General features: G+C 41.9%; 1 protein-coding gene across 1 annotated transcript in view; it reads right to left on the bottom strand.

Moving 5' to 3' along the window:
- The window catches only part of CDK5RAP1 (CDK5RAP1 mitochondrial tRNA methylthiotransferase), a 127,028-nt gene that overhangs the window by 6,675 nt on the left and 100,861 nt on the right, over positions 1 to 19,492 (bottom strand). Inside the window, exons 11-13 of the mRNA XM_073555256.1 lie at positions 3,163 to 3,293; positions 2,932 to 3,081; positions 1,083 to 1,223 (exon numbers count right to left, since the gene is read on the bottom strand). Of these exons, the coding sequence (XP_073411357.1) occupies positions 1,083 to 1,223; positions 2,932 to 3,081; positions 3,163 to 3,293 (422 nt within the window). The remainder of the gene's footprint in view (positions 1 to 1,082; positions 1,224 to 2,931; positions 3,082 to 3,162; positions 3,294 to 19,492) is intronic.

Genomic DNA, 19,492 nt, shown 5'->3' with positions numbered 1-19,492 from the left:
CACCGCAAGCTGCCCAAATCCCTGCCCTATGGCTAAAACGGGCCGAGCAGGGGGGAGGAGGGCGGAGGGAGGTCCAGGAACGAGCGGGAGAGAAGCCCGCTTAGAGGAAAGGGGCAGGGGGCGTGGCCGCGACGCTGCGGTAGGCCCCAAACGAAGCCGGGGCCTAAATTTAGAGCGGTGGCCGCCTGTCAGTAGGGGGTCGGCGCTGAGGCGCCGTCGGAAGCCGCTTCCCTATGAAGAAGGGAAGAAAGGGTCCTTTCCCTGCCCCCAGAAAGGGGGAAGAAGGGGGGGGGGGACATCTGCTGCGGAAGCTGCCTCCCCGAGTGTCGGAAGGACCGCAGCACAACCGATCTCCGTAGCAGGGTAGGCCCGTTGCCCATGCCCCCCTGGGAAGGAGCCCATACTCGCCTATCCCCGATCCGTTACCTGAATCTGGATGGGAGGTGTTCTTGTGTCTCGCCCGACCGACAGGCTCTGGTAGGCGAGTGGGTGGGAGACTGGCGACAGGGACCCCTGGAATCGTTGACACATCTGGTGTTGGTGTCCGTTAGGCTGCTGGTCCCGCCGCGGAGAACTGCCAGGATATGAGGTGGCAATACACCCCGTACTTGCAGACTCCAAGTGGGAGTACAGATGTGACTATTCACTATGTATCCCTCCGTACGAACCTGAAAAGGAACGACGCACGATGAGGTAGATATGGGTCTAATCAAAGACCCGTGTCCACCTCCTACTGACACTAAGCTAAACTGAGTAATTCCCTGCCGGTCGGTGGGGTGTACACTGCGGAGGAGGAGCTAACCTTTTTTTGTGCATAGTGTCAGCCTCCTAGTGGCAGCAGCATACACCCCATGGTCTCTGTGTCCCCCAATAAGGCGAACGAGAAAACCGCAGCATTAGCACAGCATTGCGGAATCCCATAGGAATGCATGGGATGCTTATTTTTCACGTTTTCGCGGCAAAAATCGCGCGGTTAAAACCGCCGCGGAAACGCGAAAAAAACGCCACGTGTGAACTCAGCCTTAGAGTCAAAGATGAAGACATATTTTCATCACCTCGAGTATGACGTACAAATAATTTACCTCTACTAACACATAGTCCCCTGGTCTGGCTCGGACATTGTTCTCTAGTAAAGAATTACTTGTAAGGGGAATATCAGGGAATACCACTTTAGTGTTTCCATCATTCCTGCCACACAACTCTGAGGACGAACGTTTACTATTCTGAAGAGACAAGTAAAAAGAAAATGGTAAATAATACTAACTTTTCTCTATTAGTGTACATGCACTTATTATGGTGCTGAATGTTTAGCTAGCAACTGAGAGGACTGGTTAATTCGCTTTGGGTCTTTAAAGTAAACCTGTCACCAGGTTTTCCCCCTATGAGAAATGACCATCAGTTTTCAGCGCTCATTTACAGCATACTAATATGCTGTGTATATATGTCCCCGATCTAGCTTGCAACAAAAGAAAAATAACTTTTATTATACTAACCTTGGGGGAGGTCGGATCAGCTGTTCCTGGCCCTGCACCCCCTTTCTTCTTTCGATGCCATTCTCCTTCTGTAGTTCATGTGGCTGACTAGTACTGTGTCTTCCACACAGGGTCCCTGGCATTGCGCTCCTGGGCAGGCGTACTTCTCTGCCCTAGTACTAAGTACTTCAAAGTACGTAAGTGTGCTGGTAAAGTTCAAAGGGCCCCTGCGCATGCGCTTTCCAGTACTTTACTTATCTCTAATCAGGGCAAAGAAGTATACCTGTGCAGGAGCGCGATGCTGGGGAACACTGTGTAGATGAAGTAGCACTCATCATCCACTGCAAGCCAGAAGGAGGAAGGCATCAAAAGAAGGAGGGAGGCATCGGACCAGAAACAGCGACGCCCCTCGGACCCAACCGCCCCCAAGGTGAGTATAATAAAAGGTCTTTTTCTTTTGTTGCAAGCCGGATCGGGGCATATACACAGCATATTAGTATGCTGTATATAAGGAATGAAAGGTGGTGGCCGTATCTCATATTGGGCAATGTAATAGCTCATAAAATTAATATACTACTACAAAAGACATTCCCTTTACTCTTCAAGCTAGCTACAAACAGTTATTTTATGGGCTCGAGGAGCTTAGACGGATTTTATCAAGTTTATATACATATGTATAAATTTATAACTTATTAATTACTGGGTTCTGACCACTGAGAACACAGCAATCCAGAGAATGATCTGAATGTACTGGAGATAGAGAACACACCACTTCCAATCTTTATTTAGTCATTACTAAAAGTCCATGAAACAATTGAGGCTATTAGGAATCATGTTTACGCGTTTTGACCGTATACCGGTCTTAATTGTAACATGTGATATGCAAAGAAACCCTCATTTAAAACCTATTTGTTTTTCTTTTTTTCGCTCATATTACCATCTAATCACATGAGCTAGCAATTTTGCTGATGAATTTCTATTCAATAAGCAAAGTAAAATCCAGTTATTCATTTGCATGCATTCGTAAGTTTTGTTTCTCCTTGAATTGCTTATGCACACCTCTGTTCCATATAATCTCTGGATCACTTCATCCTGCTAACTGCTATACTCTGCTATCACATGCCATCCCATAGACGATGAATTGAGGGGAGATGTGCATTCTCAACCTCCACTCCATTCAGACAGGTTTGTAGAGCCTCGTTCTCACAATCATCGGGCGTGCCAGTGGTTGGAGTCCAAGGTGTGATCAATAAGTTACCCTCTATCAAATTGATAGGGGCTATAAACCTGGTGCCAACACTTTAACGCCTATTGAAAAAAAAGGTTTTGGGGCCACTGATTTACATGGATATTGAACTTTATTTATGACTTACCAGCATGCACATATTTTACAATACTGGCTGCAATGATCAATTTTACCATTATTTATGTAATCCAAGGCAGCATGACAGATACTCACTCCTTCCACAAGGACTAGCTGGGTACTTCTCACAGATTTTTGATTTACTTTTTCTGCCCCTTCTCTGAAGACTGTTATTAGTTCCTCCAATCTCCTTCTCTTCACTTCAGGTGGGACATCATCGTTCAGACGATGAAATGCTCGCGTTTTCTGATCCAGAGGGAAGGGGGGTTAGGTTTTTCCATTGTTAAAAAATAAACACACAATGCTATAAAAAATGCACCAAGTCACCTTCCGCATGCTGTAGGCAAACAGAAAAGCTGTATTGTAGGATACTTCACGTAACAGCGACAACGTTTGGAGGTGGTCTTCCTCAGTTTCTTGACAAAACCCAGTAATAAAATCACTGCTCAGACTGACTCCTATAAATGGCAAAAGCTGCAATTATTATAATTATATTTGAACTATTAAAGGGATTATCTACTTTTCGATCTTCCTGGACCACACTGCTTCCCTGCCTCCCAGCTTACCGCTTGCTGGGGGTGGTGCACTCCTATGTTTGTACCTCTGGCCCAAACTTCGCGCACTCACCGATGCTGCAAGCACAAGTAATTTTTCCTCTGCAGCATTAGAGAAGCACATTGGCACTGAAGTTTGCTGTATCCTGTAATATGGCAGCTTTAAAGCTTATATGATGCTTTAAAAAAAAAAAAAAGCATGCATCGCACCTCCAAAAAAACACACATTGATCTAATGCCGCTAGGCGAAAATATACATTACTGAACATGAGGTTCTCAGTTTATCAGACTGTAATAAGCCCATTGCCACGTCATGGCGAACCTTTCAGTCGGTCCTAACTTTTACTGCCTAAAAGGAGCAGCATTGTGCATTTTATCACCGTTTGCAGTGACAATGCACCAGTAGGGTGGGCAGCCTGGTGCCTCACAGCGCCCATGCTGCAGGACTGAATCCCCATGAATCCAGATCGCACCGCCCTACAAGCACTATATCACAGCAACAATGGCTGCCACACAGCACCAACCCCAAGTGAAAGGAGCATTGAAACTCACCTTCCACAAGCTCTCATTTGAGAGTAGAAAGAGGCTGGACCCCTTTTGCAGTCTCCTGATAATTTAAAATCACTTGTGCCAAATGGGAGTGCTGGACCAAGAAAGAGGACAGAGCATGCATTACGCTAAAAGAGAGCATGGACTGTACCTCCAAAAAATCATACATTGATCTAATGCCGCCAGGCAAAAACATATATTATTGAACATGCGGGTCTTAGTTAATGAGCTTATATGAACTTGTAACTAGAACAAATGGGAACAATCAGCTCACCTGTCCGAACGATAACTGGCACTCACATCTTCATAAAAAATCCTTTATTGTGTTGAAGGTTAACAACAGCAGCAATGCTTCACAAAACAGCACTGAAAACTAAAGATCAGGAGAACACACATTGCATCTTCAGGCAACACATTTCTGACCTAGGTGGTCATTTGTTAAAGATGTTGCCTGAAGGCCCGATAGGTGTCCTTTAGTTTTTAGTGCTATTGTGTGAAGAATTGCTGCTGCGTATAACCTATCATTTGGACTGCAAGAGCTTGTAACCTCTGTGCTCCTTGCCTAAGAAACCAGTAACCAGAAAGACTACAGAGGTGGTCAGTAACCTAGGCAATGAACAGTACACCCTAAAATTGAAAGTCTGTTTTTGAGAACAGAGGATTTTTGATAAGAGGTAAATTGCAAGGCTGCTTGTTTTTACATGCACTTTGCAATTCTAACAATTTAAGAAAATGAAACAACCTCCTTAAATTTGAATAAAATGTATAGGATGGGGGAAATGGAAGTTCAGCTCACCTGTCTCAGCAGAAATCCAGAGCCTATCCACGCAAGGAGCCTCCCTGATTAGAGGCGGTTTCCAAGGCAAAAAGGTGAGAAAAAAAAAGCGTGAAAACGCCTTGAGATAAAATCACAATTTCATTTGCAAAATATTAACCCCTTAACGACCGCCAATACGACTTTTAACGGCGGTAGTTAAGGGTACTTAAACCACAGCTACGTTAATTAAAGGCGCTGTGGAAGAAGTAAATAGCTCCCCCCAGAGTCGGAATTTCTCCGGGATCTCGGCTGCCGAGACTCCAGAGAACACGGTATTTACAGAGAAGTGTGCCCGGATCCCCTGATCTGCCCCCCGTACCTCCCGGTGTCTCCCCCGTCCTCCCATGGCTCCCGGCATCTTCTTCCTGTAAAGAAAGTGGCGGGCGCATGTTATGTGCGCCAGCCGAGATCTGCCGGCCGGCACCCGGCAGATTTCATTCATTCCAGGTACATTTTGATCACTGTGATAAACCCTATCACAGTGATCAAATAAAAAAAGTAAATAAAACCCCCCTTTATCACCGCCTTAGTTAGGGAAAAATAATAAAATAAAAAATATATTTATTTCCATTTTTCCATAAGGGTTACAAGTGGGCTAAAGTTAGGGTTACAGTTGGGATTAGGGTTAGGATTAAGGTTGGGAGTAGGGTTAGGGTATGTTTCCACGTAGCGTATGTTGTAAGGATTTGCTGTGGATTGAATGCTGCGTATAGCCGCAGCATTCAATCCGCAGCGTCCAGATGTTACAGCATATTGGAGGGGATTTTATGAAATCCCGTCTCCACTATGCATGCACGGACGTGGGTGTGACACCCGAAATTATGGACATGCGGTGCGTCTTTCTAGACCGCATGTCTATCTTGCGGAGACACTCTGCCTCAAGATAAATAACCCAGTCTATGGATAGGATGCGGTGATTCCGCATGTGTACAATGAACACATCCGGAATCACCGCACGTACAAAAGCCAGAGGAGCTTTGGGTAGAGCTGGGGATCCACTGCGTCCAAAGCGCTGCCAGCACGCAGTGTGGAAACATACCCTTAGGGTTGGGATTAGGTTTAGGGTTGTGTTCGGGCTAGAGTTGTGACTAGGGTTGTGGTTAGGGATGTGTTGGGGTTAGAGGTGAGGTTAGAATTTAGAGGTTTCCATTGTTTAGGCACATCAGGGGGTCTCCAAACGCAACATGGCGCCACCATTGATTCCAGCCAATTTTGCATTCAAAAAGTCAAATGGTGCTCCCTCCCTTCTGATCTCTGCCGTGCGCCCAGTGGTTTCCCTCACATATGGGGCATCAGCGTACTCAAGGCAAATTGTAAAACAACTTTGGGGGTCTAATTTCTCCTGTTACACTTGGGAAAATAAAAAATTGGGGGCTAAAAAAATCATTTTTGTGGAAAAAAAAAGATTTATTTTCACAGCTCTAAGTTAAAAACTTTTGTGAAGCACTTGGGGGTTCAAAGTGCTCACCACACATCTAGATAAGCTGCTTGGTGGGTCTAGTTTCCAAAATGGGGTCACTTGTGGGGGGGTTTCTTCTGTTCAGGCACATCAGGGGCTCTCCAAATGCAACATGACGCCTGCAGACCATTCCATCAAAGTCTGCATTCCAAAAGTCACTACTTCCCTTTCAAGTCCCGACGTGTACCCAAACGGTGGTTCCCCCAACATATGTGATATCAGCTTACTCAGGACTAATTGGAAAACAATCTTGGGGTCTAATATCTCCTGTTACCCTTGTGAAAATAAAAAATTGTTTCTACTCTTTAGGCACATCAGGGGCTCTGCAAACCCAACATGACTCCCGCAGACCATTCCATCAAAGTCTGCGTTTTAAAACGGCGCTCCTTCCTTTCCGAGCCCTGCCATGCGCCCAAACAGTGGTTCCCCCCACATATGGGGTATCGGCATACTCAGGACAAATTGCACAACAACTTTTGTGTTCCAAATTCTCCTGTTACCCTTGTAAAAGTAAAAATTTGGGGGTGAAAACATTCTTTTGTGGAAAAAAAAATTATTTTTTATTTTTAGGGCTTTGCGTTAAAAACTTCTGTGTAGCACTTGGGAGTTCAAAGTGCTCACCACACATCTAGATAAGTTCCTTAAGGGGTCTAGTTTCCAAAATGGTGTCACTTGTGGGTTTTTCCACTGTTTAGGCACATCACAGGCTCTCCAAACGCAACATGGCGTCCGATCTCAATTCCAGACAATTTAGAATTGAAAAGTCAAACGGCAATCCTCTTCCGAGCTCTGCCATGCGCCAAACAGTGGTTTACCTGCATATATGGAGTATCAACATGCTCAGGACAAATTGTAAAACAAATTTTGGGGTCCAATTTCTCCTGTTACCCTTGGTAAAATAAAACAAATTGGATCTGAAGTAAATTTTTTGTGAAAAAAAGAAAAAATGTTCATTTTTTTTAAACATTCCAAAAAATTCCTGTGACACACCTGAAGGGTTAATAAACTTCTTGAATGTGGCTTTGAGCACTTTGAGAGGTGCAAAATGTTCATTTTTTTTAAACATTCCAAAAAATTCCTGTGACACACCTGAAGGGTTAATAAACTTCTTGAATGTGGCTTTGAGCACTTTGAGAGGTGCAGTTTTTTGAACGGTGTCACTTTTGGTTATTTTCTATTATGAAATACAAAAATAGAGGAAAAAAACGACCATAAGTCCACAAAAATTATTTTTATTGTAATCCAGGTAAGGAACAATGGAAAATTACAATGTGCAAAAAACAAAGATAAAAACCATAAAAAAAGAGACGCAGTCCCGGGAGACAATAGATACTAAAACTTTATTTGTACGATAAATTTATCAATGCTGCAAAACAAAAGTGATGATAATGTGTGCAAACTGTAAAGCACTGCGGAATATGTTAGCGCTATATAAAAATAAAGATTATTTATTATTAAAGTGACATGTGCAAGTGCAAAGGAACTGAAATAGTCAGTTCCACAAAATATCTGACCAATGTTGTTAATGATACCATATATTTACCAAAAATAAAAATAAAGTGACATGTGCAATTAAAGGTTTATTGCCCATGAAAAGGGGAAAGTATATGCACACAAATAGGGATCACCATAAAGATATGAAAAAAGTATCAATTTTATTAATGGACACAACAAACAGACACTTTGTGGTTAAAAACAATTAAAAAGTCTGAACAACCAGACATTAATAACAAAACAAAGACAATGGGTCATTTTGATAAATAGTTAAATGCTATGGGTCCCAAGACCAACCATACAGTATAATGCCAGGTATCTGCTAGTTACCATAACCTAGGGTCTATCAAATCAATTGTTATGACAATCATGACCTTAAATCAAAGAAATACCATATTATCAATAACTACTATGGTAACATAGAAATTCTACATATACCATGGACAGAAAATTGAATGCTTATCATGTTGCCAACACAAATAAACATACATTAATAAGTCCCTTTCCCTACCGTGATATCACCTGGTTTCTGAGGATGAACAAGCTACCGGGTAGGTTACATGGGACCCCCAAACCCACGCGTATCGACACAGTGATGTGTCTTTCTCAAGGTCAGTGTGATGTTCTGTTGAAGTCCTTTATATGCCTATCCAATTAGTAATCACTCTTACCAGCTGAGTTTCAGAGTGGGGGAGAAAGGTAGATCGGATCTGGGTTTAATGAAACAGCGTCCTGCTCCCATCAGTGTGCAGGAGCTTATATTAAGATCATATATCACATCAATACATTCAAGCACAAGCACCAAAACATAAGGTGACGCATAGTGTGAACACGGCCACAATTTGATGTGTCAAAAAACAATCTGGACACTGGCACAACATAACAGTAATAATAGACTTAATCTGTGCACTCAATATAATGCGCTAAAAGCGCTACCATAAGATGATGCATAGTGTGAATACAGCCACAATTTAATGTGTTAAAAAGTGGTCTAAATATTGGCACAGAATGACAGTAAAAATATATCTGTTCATGACACCCAAATTTAATAGCCCTTGCTAGCACCACGGCTTAATGCGCTAAAAGCGCTACCATAAGATGACGCATAGTGTGAATACAGCCACAATGTAATGTGTCAAAAAAGTGATCTTGACACTGACGCAGCATGACAGTAAAAATATATCCGTTCACTCAAAATAACGACCCCCAGATCTAACAGCCCTTGCTAGCACCACGGTTTAGTGTGCTAAAAATGCTACCATAAGATGACGCATAGTGTGAATACAGCCAGAGTGTAATGTGTCAAAGAATGGTCTAAACACTGACACAGCATGGCAGTAAAAATATATCTGTTCACTCAATATTACGACACCCAGATTTAATAGCACTTGCTAGCACCACGGCTTAATGCGCTAAAGGCGCTACCATAAGATGACGCATAGTGTGAATACAGCCGCAATATAATGTGTCAAGAAATGGTCTATACACTGACACAGCATGACAGTGAAAATATATCTGTTCACTCAATATAACGATATCCAGATTTAGTAACCCTTGCTAGCACCACGGCTTAAAGCGCAAAAAGCGCTACCATAAGATGACGCATAGTGTAAGTACAGCCACAATTTAATGTGTCAAAAAGTGGTCTTGACACCGGCACAGCATAACAGTAAAAATATATCTGTTCACTCATTATAATGACACCCAGATTTAATGGCCCTTGCTAGCACCACGGCTTAATGCGCTGAAAGCGCTACCATAAGATGACGCATAGTGTGAATACAACCACAATGTAATGTGTCAAAAAGTGGTCTAGATACTGGCACAACATGACAGTAAAAATATATCTGTTCACACAACATAACACCCAGACCCAGTAGCCCTTGCTAGAAGCTCCACGAAAATATAGGGAAAATCATATATAGTCACCAGGTTATTCAAATCAGATATAATTGTGAAGTCTACGTGTTTATATGTTCAGAATTTATCTTGATGAAATCAAGCACCCTCCTATATTTTAAGTCACTCAGAAACCAGGCTCTGATATCACCCCATATAGATATAGACTTAACAGGGTTACTTAGCTAATCCTGAAGAAGCTAACCATCTGCACGAAATTCTCCTGCAGATGTTGATGACCAACATATTAAGACACAGAGCATTTGAGTCAGACATGAACATGAGTTATTTTAGTATCAAAGGTACATCCATATGAAGTTCCAATATAATACAAGGACTAGACCACAACTTGTGTACCATCAATAAGAAACAATCATCACAAGATAATTAGTCTTAAATGTCCAAATATTATCCAAGATGTAACGAATTGGTGGTTGTTCTATCCCAATCAACTTCATCATCACGTATCTTTCAGAAGGTATTCTCCCAGATTTGGATCCCAGTCCTAGAGCCCTACGGACAAAACAAAAGAAAACGTCATGGGGCTGGGGGTTCACGGGAGGAATCAGTGTATCTAGACCAACTGTAAACTGGTCATCAAAGGAGATAAGAAGATAGTAAGTTAACTCTCTTTGTACAACCCTGTATACAGCAGCTCTTCATTTAAACCCCCTGGAGCCAAGCTTTTGCGTTCAAAGATCCATCTGGCTTCACGCCTCAATAGCTCATTTGTAATTTTACCTCCCCTGATGCTTGTCTGAACTCCTTCTAGCCCCATGACTCGAAGGGACTTTGGACTACCACCATGACATTCCAAAAAATGAGCTGCCACAGACATGATCTGTTTTTCTTTAGTTTTATCAACTCTAGCCGTGGCTATATTAGAGAGATGTTGTTGAACTCTCCTGCGCAACTCTTGTGTGGTTTGACCCACATACACCTTATTACAACCACAAACCAGTGCATAGACCAAATTGCGCGAACGACAATTGAAATATGCCCTAGACTGGACCTGTATAGGTAATACCTGGTATTGAAAGCCCCCTAGTCGCAATCATCAGTGGGCATACTGTACAATTACCACAAGGGAATGATCCCTTGTTGGAATTACCACATCTGATTTTAGTTTTGGAACGTCTGAAATGGCTATTCGTAAGGTAGTCCTTAAGGTTTGCTGCTCTCCTTGCTATCATCCTAGGCCTCTCAGAGATAAAATACTTTAGTTAATTCTCACTACAAAGAATATCCCAATTGTTGTTCAAAATTCTATAAATATCACCCCATTGATTATTAAATTTGGTTATTAAATTTATTGAGCTTGGATTAGTTCTCACCCTAGGTCTCAGGGTGTCTTCTCTCGTGCAGTTCCTTGAATATTGATACGCTCTAGACACCGTATTTCGTGGATAACCACGTTCCAGGAAACGCTCCGTTAGAGCACGAGATTCTTTTTGGAAATCCTCCAGCCGACTACAGTTCCTCCTTAATCGTAAGAACTGTCCCTTCGGGATCCCATTACGCAGGTGGGCTGGGTGAAAACTCTTGTAATGAAGAAAGTTATTCGTCGCTGTACTCTTCCGATGAAGTGTCGTGTTTATCTTATTATCTTGAATCATTACTTTCAAGTCAAGGAAATTCACCGAGCTGTTGGAAACACAGGAGGTTAAACGTATATTCCAGCTGTTGATATTAAGTTCCTCAACAAAAGAATCAAATTCTACCCTCGAGCCTGTCCATAGGATGAGGATATCGTCAATAAAGCGGTACCATCCATGCACATGGCACTGGAAGGCTGATTTTGTCCGCACTTGAATACTCAAGTGCGGACAAAATCAGCCTTCCAGTGCCATGTGCATGGATGGTACCGCTTTATTGACGATATCCTCATCCTATGGACAGGCTCGAGGGTAGAATTTGATTCTTTTGTTGAGGAACTTAATAACAACAGCTGGAATATACGTTTAACCTCCTGTGTTTCCAACAGCTCGGTGAATTTCCTTGACTTGAAAGTTATGATTCAAGATAATAAGATAAACACGACACTTCATCGGAAGAGTACAGCGACGAATAACTTTCTTCATTACAAGAGTTTTCACCCAGCCCACCTGCGTAATGGGATCCCGAAGGGACAGTTCTTACGATTAAGGAGGAACTGTAGTCGGCTGGAGGATTTCCAAAAAGAATCTCGTGCTCTAACGGAGCGTTTCCTGGAACGTGGTTATCCACGAAATACGGTGTCTAGAGCGTATCAATATTCAAGGAACTGCACGAGAGAAGACACCGAGACCTAGGGTGAGAACTAATCCAAGCTCAATAAATTTAATAACCAAATTTAATAATCAATGGGGTGATATTTATAGAATTTTGAACAACAATTGGGATATTCTTTGTAGTGAGAATAAACTAAAGAATTTTATCTCTGAGAGGCCTAGGATGATAGAATCATAGAATCGTAGAGTTGGAAGGGACCTCCTGGGCCATCTGGTCCAACCCCCTGCTCAAAGCAGGATTCGCTAAATCATCCCAGTCAGATGTCTATCCAGCCTCTGTTTGAAGACTTCCATTGAAGGAGAACTCACCACTTCTCGTGGCAGCCTGTTCCACTCATTGATCACTCTGTCAAAAAGTTTTTTCTAATATCTAATCTGTGTCTCCTCCCATTCAGTTTCATCCCATTGCTTCTAGTCTTTCCTTGTGCAAATGAGAATAAAGTTGATCCTTCTACAATGTGACAGCCCTTTAGATATTTGTAGACAGCTATTAAGTCTCCTCTCAGTCTTCTCTTTTGCAAACTAAACATTCCCAAATCCTGCAACCTTTCCTCATAAGACAGGGTTTGCAGACCGGTCACCATTCTGGTCGCTCTTTTCTGAACTTGCTCCAGTTTGTTGATGTCTTTTTTAAAATGTGGTGCCCAAAACTGGACACAATATTCCAGATGAGGTCTGACCAAAGAGGAGTAGAGGGAAATAATGACTTCACGTGATCTAGACTGTATGCTTCTGTTAATACATCCTAGAATTGCATTTGCCTTTTTTGCTGCTGCATCACACTGTTGACTCATATTCAGTCTGTGATCTATTAGTATACCCAAGTCTTTTTCACATGTGCTGTCACTTAGCCCTATTCCTCCCATTCTATATATGCTTTTTCCATTTTTATTGCCCAGATGTAGTACTTTGCATTTCTCCCTGTTAAAAACCATTCTGTTAGTTGCTGCCCACTTCTCCAGTTTATTTAAATCTTTTTGAATCCTCTCTCTCTCTTCTCTAGTATTAGCTATCCCTCCTAGCTTTGTGTAGCAAGGAGAGCAACAAACCTTAAGGACTACCTTACGAATAGCCATTTCAGACGTTCCAAAACTAAAATCAGATGTGGTAATTCCAACAAGGGATCATTCTCTTGTGGTAATTGTACAGTATTGCCCACTGATGATTGCGACTAGGGGGCTTTCAATACCAGGTATACCTATACAGGTCCAGTCTAGGGCATATTTCAATTGTCGTTCGCGCAATTTGGTCTATGCACTGGTTTGTGGTTGTAATAAGGTGTATGTGGGTCAAACCACACAAGAGTTGCGCAGGAGAGTTCAACATCTCTCTAATATAGCCACGGCTAGAGTTGATAAAACTAAAGAAAAACAGATCACGTCTGTGGCAGCTCATTTTTTGGAATGTCATGGTGGTAGTCCAAAGTCCCTTCGAGTCATGGGGCTGGAAGGAGTTCAGACAAGCATCAGGGGAGGTAAAATTACAAATGAGCTATTGAGGCGTGAAGCCAGATGGATCTTTGAACTCAAAAGCTTGGCTCCAGGGGGTTTAAATGAAGAGCTGCTGTATACAGGGTTGTACAAAGAGAGTTAACTTACTATCTTCTTATCTCCTTTGATGACCAGTTTACAGTTGGTCTAGATACACTGATCCCTCCCGTGAACCCCCAGCCCCATGACGTTTTCTTTTCTTTTGTTTTGTCCGCAGGGCTCTAGGACTGGGATCCAAATCTGGGAGAATACCTTCTGAAAGATACGTGATGATGAAGTTGATTGGGATAGAACAACCACCAATTCGTTACATCTTGGATAATATTTGGACATTTAAGACTAATTATCTTGTGATGATTATGTTTCTTATTGATGGTACACAAGTTGTGGTCTAGTCCTTGTACTATATTGGAACTTCATATGGATGTACCTTTGATACTAAAATAACTCATGTTCATGTCTGACTCAAATGCTCTGTGTCTTAATATGTTGGTCATCAACATCTGCAGGAGAATTTCGTGCAGATGGTTAGCTTCTTCAGGATTAGCTAAGTAACCCTGTTAAGTCTATATCTATATGGGGTGATATCAGAGCCTGGTTTCTGAGTGACTTAAAATATAGGAGGGTGCTTGATTTCATCAAGATAAATTCTGAACATATAAACACGTAGACTTCACAATTATATCTGATTTGAATAACCTGGTGACTATATATGATTTTCCCTATATTTTCGTGGAGCTTCTAGCAAGGGCTACTGGGTCTGGGTGTTATGTTGTGTGAACAGATATATTTTTACTGTCATGTTGTGCCAGTATCTAGACCACTTTTTGACACATTACATTGTGGTTGTATTCACACTATGCGTCATCTTATGGTAGCGCTTTCAGCGCATTAAGCCGTGGTGCTAGCAAGGGCCATTAAATCTGGGTGTCATTATAATGAGTGAACAGATATATTTTTACTGTTATGCTGTGCCGGTGTCAAGACCACTTTTTGACACATTAAATTGTGGCTGTACTTACACTATGCGTCATCTTATGGTAGCGCCTTTAGCGCATTAAGCCGTGGTGCTAGCAAGTGCTATTAAATCTGGGTGTCGTAATATTGAGTGAACAGATATATTTTTACTGCCATGCTGTGCCAGTGTTTAGACCATTCTTTGACACATTACACTCTGGCTGTATTCACACTATGCGTCATCTTATGGTAGCACTTTTAGCACACTAAACCGTGGTGCTAGCAAGGGCTGTTAGATCTGGGGGTCGTTATTTTGAGTGAACAGATATATTTTTACTGTCATGCTGCGTCAGTGTCAAGATCACTTTTTTGACACATTACATTGTGGCCGGATTCACACTATGCGTCATCTTATGGTAGCGCTTTTAGCGCCTTAAGCCGTGGTGTTAGCAAGGGTTATTAAATCTGGGTGTCGTTGTATTGAGTGAACAGATATATTTTGTGGCTGTATTCACACTATGCGTCATCTTATGGTAGCGCTTTTAGCGCATTAAGCCATGGTGCTAGCAAGGGCTATTAAATTTGGGTGTCATGAACAGATATATTTTTACTGTCATTCTGTGCCAATATTTAGACCACTTTTTAACACATTAAATTGTGGCTGTATTCACACTATGCATCATCTTATGGTAGCGCTTTTAGCGCATTATACTGAGTGCACAGATAAAGTTTATTATTACTGTTATGTTGTGCCAGTGTTCAGATTATTTTTTGACACATCAAATGGTGGCCTTATTCACACCATGCGTCATCTTATGGTAGCGCTTTTAGCGCATTATATTGAGTGCACAGATAAACTTTCAGATTATTTTTTGCATACTATGCGTCATCTTATGGTAGCGCTTTTAGCGCATTATATTGAGTGCACAGATTAAGTCTATTATTACTGTTATGTTGTGCCAGTGTCCAGATTGTTTTTTGACACATCAAATTGTGGCCGTGTTCACACTATGCGTCACCTTGTTTTGGTGCTTGTGCTTGAATGTATTGATGTGATATATGATCTTAATATAAGCTCCTGCACACTGATGGGAGCAGGACGCTGTTTCATTAAACCCAGATCCGATCTACCTTTCTCCCCCACTCTGAAACTCAGCTGGTAAGAGTGATTACTAATTGGATAGGCATATAAAGGACTTCAACAGAACATCACACTGACCTTGAGAAAGACACATCACTGTGTCGATACGCGTGGGTTTGGGGGTCCCATGTAACCTACCCGGTAGCTTGTTCATCCTCAGAAACCAGGTGATATCACGCTAGGGAAAGGGACTTATTAATGTATGTTTATTTGTGTTGGCAACATGATAAGCATTCAATTTTCTGTCCATGGTATATGTAGAATTTCTATGTAACCATAGTAGTTATTGATAATATGGTATTTCTTTGATTTAAGGTCATGATTGTCATAACAATTGATTTGATAGACCCTAGGTTATGGTAACTAGCAGATACCTGGCATTATACTGTATGGTTGGTCTTGGGACCCATAGCATTTAACTATTTATCAAAATGACCCATTGTCTTTGTTTTGTTATTAATGTCTGGTTGTTCAGACTTTTTAATTGTTTTTAACCACAAAGTGTCTGTTTGTTGTGTCCATTAATAAAATTGATACTTTTTTCATATCTTTGTGGTGATCCCTATTTGTGTGCATATACTTTCCCCTTTTCATGTGTTCTAATCCATTTATATGCACCAGGTGATCCCACCTAAATTGATATTGTGGTTGGTGCCCGTTTACTCTATATCTTGTCAGATAAAGGTTTATTGCCACTACAATTAGTATATCAGTGCCTAATATTGCTGAAGTGACATTTGCAAGTGGACAAAAGGCACTATAATGTGCAGAGCAAAGAAAATTGTTACACATGTGTAATTCAAAGATACTCAATACTCATATATGCAGCTTAAAAGATATAATAGAACACACTGTGCCATTATGTGCAACAGAGAACTCTTATAAGTAGGAAAAATATATGATCGATATGATAATCAACTCATGCGCGTTTCGGCCGTCAGTGAGAGGCTAAGCGCCATAAGCTATTAATATTTGCCCTCAGTCACTGGCTTTACACCTCTCTGGTGAAGAAAATCGCATCTTTTCAGATGCCTTTAGCCAGGGGGAGGGGGCAATAACCATGGTCCCTTTCTGGGCTATAAAGTTACTGGCTTTCCCACTCTGGCGCAGAAAATTGCACCATTATTTTTCCGTGAAAACACTCTTTTCTTAAATACATACAGGACCCAAATTTTACACACATACTACTAACAGTATTAGTCACTGACATATATAAATCTCTGTTCTGCATGGGTTTACTGTATGTAAACCATGTCTCCTATCCTGTCGGCTTCTGCAATGATTTTACAGAAGCCGACAAATGAATTAACAGCTATTCTACTATGTATCTCTCTATGAAATATAGAGACATATGTGTCACTGACATATATATATATACACATACATACATATACACACACACATACAGTATATATATTGTGGTGTAGTAACCACTGTGTCCTCTAGGGGGCGCTGTGTGGATGTCCCAGGAGAAAGGATGAATGGCAGAATACTGAATGGCCATTGTGTATCTCAAAGTTGGTGGCTATGAGATGGAGACTTATGTGTTGATCAGCAGTGATACTGCTGAGGTGCTGCTTTAATGTGAGAGGGAGAAGTCTCCAGGTAACTAAACTGTGTTCCAAATTATTATCCAAATAGAGTGTAGGAGTGATAAGGTTAGAATTTTTTGGTTTGTCATTTAAACTCATTGATGGTGATGTGTCAGGGCTCTTTATATCACTGAAAGCAATTGCAGATACCTGTGCAAATTAGTTCGGCAGGTGTGTCCAAATAAAGGCAAGACTACTTAAGAAGGCTGTTCCACATTATTAAAGGGGTTGTCCGGGCTTTTCACATAATCTCAGTACATATCTGGGCTGCAGAATTATGACAATAAGTAATTTACTTTCTGTCACTAGTTTGCACAGTTTTCTAGATATTCTGAACAGAACGTCCAAGGCGGGGTGTGTTAAGGCATTGAAATGAGAACTAGTCGTAACCTCCTACTCTACTCCAAACATGCCCTCTATAGCAACAACCCCACCCTCCATAGCTACAGGCCCTCCCCTTCCACATGAAGCCCTCATCACACAGTAACAAATCCTCCCCCTCTAGCAGCCTCACTGCAGAGAGCAGCTGCTCCTCCCCCAGACACAGGCTGAACAGTGATCTATGGAAAGTGAAACTAGTGAGGAGTGAAAATCGTCCTGTATTCTGGGCCACTCCATGATTACAATACATAACTCATTATCAGTAATTCCTTCCCTCACTGTCCCAGGCTGCTGGCAGCAGTGAGAACAGACCGTGTGATGGCCAGTGATGGAGGTCTGCAGCTTCTAATCTGCACAGGGGATGGCAGTCACTGATTTAATCTGTTGTGTGACAAAGCCTCTGCTGTGTGAATGAGACAGCTCGGTATCACTGATGTCTTCACACAGCAGCAGATTTGGTGCAGTGTATGTGTGAGCACTGTGTCTCTAATGACACAAATACTGATGGGAGCAGCCTGTCCCAGAATACAGGACGATTCTTCATGTTTACGGGGAGGGCCTGTAGCTATAGAGGGCATGTTTGGAGTAGAGTGGGAGGTTACGACTAGTTCTCATTTCAATGCCATAACACCCCCCCCCTTGGACGTTCTGTTCAGAATATCTAGAAAACCGTGCAAACTACTGACAGAAAGTAAATTACTTATTGTCATAATTCTGCAGCCCAGATATGTACTGAGATTATGTGAAAAGCCCAGACAACCCCTTTAAGCACCCTACATTTTTTGCCAAAATGGGAAAGAAAAAGGATGTGTCGGCTGCTGAGAAGCAACAAATTGAGGAGTATTTAGGTCAAGGCATGACTACAATCAACATTTCCAAGACACTTCATCGTGATCATTGCACAATCAAGAAGTATGTAGCTGATTCCCAGCACACACGTGTGCGTGCTGATAAGGAAAAATTGAGGACTCTTTCCAACAGGCAATTGCGTTAGGTTAAAAGAGCAGCTGCAAAAATGCCTTGTCATAGCAGCAGACAAGTTTTTGAAGCTGCTGGTGCCTCCAACGTCCCCCGAACAACAAGATGCAGGGTCTTTCAGAGGTTTGCAGCTGTGCATAAGCCATCCTGTCGACCACCTCTATCCACTGCACACAAGCAGAAATGGCTCCAGTGGGCCAAACGATACATGAAGACTGACTTCCAAACTGTTTTGTTCACCGATGAGTGCCGTGCAACGCTCGATGGTCCAGATGGATGGAGTGGAGGATGGCTGGTTGATGGACACCCTATGAAAACACGGCTAAGGCGCCAACAAGGAGGAGGTGGAGTAATGTTTTGGGCTGGAATCATGGGGAGAGAGATTGTTGGCCCCTTTAGGATCCCTGAAGGGGTAAAGATGAACTCCATAATCTATGTGGAGTTTCTAAAACAGCACTTCCTGCCATGGTTCAAGAGGAAGAACCGTGCTTTCCGCAGCAAGACCATTTTCATAATGCACCGTCTCATGCTGCAAATAACACATCTGCATCTCTGGCTGCTATGGGCATAAAAGAGGACAAACTTATGGCCACCATCTTCCCTTGACCTCAACCCCATTGAGAACCTCTGGAGCATCATCAAAAGGAGTGTCTATGATGGCGGGAGGCAGTTCACATCTAAGCAACAGCTCTGGGAGGGTATTCTGTCCACATGCAAAACAATTGAAGCACAAACCATCAAAAAACTGACAAATTCAATGGACGAGAGAGTTCAGAAGCTTCTTTCGAACAAGGGGTCCTATGTGCAAATGTAACATCACCTAGAATAAAGTTTTGACTTGAAAACTGTTTGATTTCATTTTGCAATAAGCTGATAATGCTTATAATTTCACAATTGACCATTTTTTTGTTCAAAATAAAAAGGTTGAAAACTCTGCTGTGCATAATAATTTGGAACATGCATTTTGAGTGTTTATTATTTTGAAAAATATACTTTTTTCATAGGCAGTTTGTTCAAAAACATTGCAATTATACTAGAATAGTAGATGACTGGAAAATAACAATGACTGCAATTCA

Source organism: Dendrobates tinctorius, unplaced genomic scaffold (genome assembly GCF_039654945.1).
Source record: "Dendrobates tinctorius isolate UK_male_01 unplaced genomic scaffold, ASM3965494v1 ptg000223l, whole genome shotgun sequence".
Taxonomy (NCBI): Eukaryota; Metazoa; Chordata; class Amphibia; order Anura; family Dendrobatidae; genus Dendrobates; species Dendrobates tinctorius.
This window is presented reverse-complemented; position numbering and strand designations above follow the sequence as displayed.